The sequence below is a fragment of the Alligator sinensis genome, unplaced genomic scaffold, assembly GCF_000455745.1.
Source record: "Alligator sinensis unplaced genomic scaffold, ASM45574v1 scaffold446_1, whole genome shotgun sequence".
Taxonomy (NCBI): Eukaryota; Metazoa; Chordata; order Crocodylia; family Alligatoridae; genus Alligator; species Alligator sinensis.
The window spans coordinates 135,597-136,318 of NW_005843090.1; the positions used below are offsets into that span (position 1 = coordinate 135,597).

General features: G+C 65.1%; 1 protein-coding gene across 1 annotated transcript in view; it reads right to left on the reverse strand.

Annotated features, from left to right (window-relative positions):
- Positions 1–293, reverse strand: part of CUNH8orf82 (chromosome unknown C8orf82 homolog) — a 9,591-nt gene extending 9,298 nt beyond the window's left edge. Inside the window, exon 1 of the mRNA XM_025193696.1 lies at positions 277–293. Coding sequence (XP_025049481.1) covers positions 277–293 — 17 coding nt within the window. The remainder of the gene's footprint in view (positions 1–276) is intronic.
- Between the last annotated feature and the right edge of the window lie 429 nt (positions 294–722).

The window sequence follows — 722 nt, forward strand, 5'->3', positions numbered from 1 at the left end:
CCCGACCTGTGTGGCCGAGCTGCCCCCCATCAACCCCCCAGCCTGCCCTGCGTGGTGCATGTGCTTCCCATACCCCTGGGGCCTGCCCTATATGGTCCAGCTATCACCCATATACCTCGCTCCAGCCCGCCCTGTATGGCCCAGCTGCTCCCAGTACACCCCCCTGCCTGCCTAGCGCCCCACGTGCTTCCCACAGAGGCCCAGCCTGTCCTATCTGGCCCAGCTGCCTCCCCGCACCACCCCTCCCATGTCATATATGGCCCACTCCAGCCTCACCTCCCTGTCCCATACATGCCCAGGTCCCATATGGCCCCACTTTTCCCCCTTACATTCACCCCTACTGGGACCTGCCCCATATGCATCCAGCTCTGGCCCTCCCAGTCCCCTGGAGCCCACCCTAGTCTTCCCCACCCAGGACTCCCTGTCGTTTTTCTGCCCCCTGCTCCAGCTAGCAGGGTCTCATACAGGCCAGGGAGACCGGCACAGACTGGGAGGTGGCCAGCGTCCAGACACGCGAAAGCAAGGGCAGAAGGCAGGGCACCCCCACAACTCGGGGAGAGCTCCTTGCTTGCGGGAGGCTGGACGTCCCTGCCACCCCTCTGGTCAGTAGATGGCACTCCAGCTCCGCGCCACGTTGGAAGCACCAGGCGCAGCTGGATAACACAGCCAAGGGGAGGCGGATGGCCTTGACCCCAGCCCTGGGCCACAGAAGGGGCCGTCAC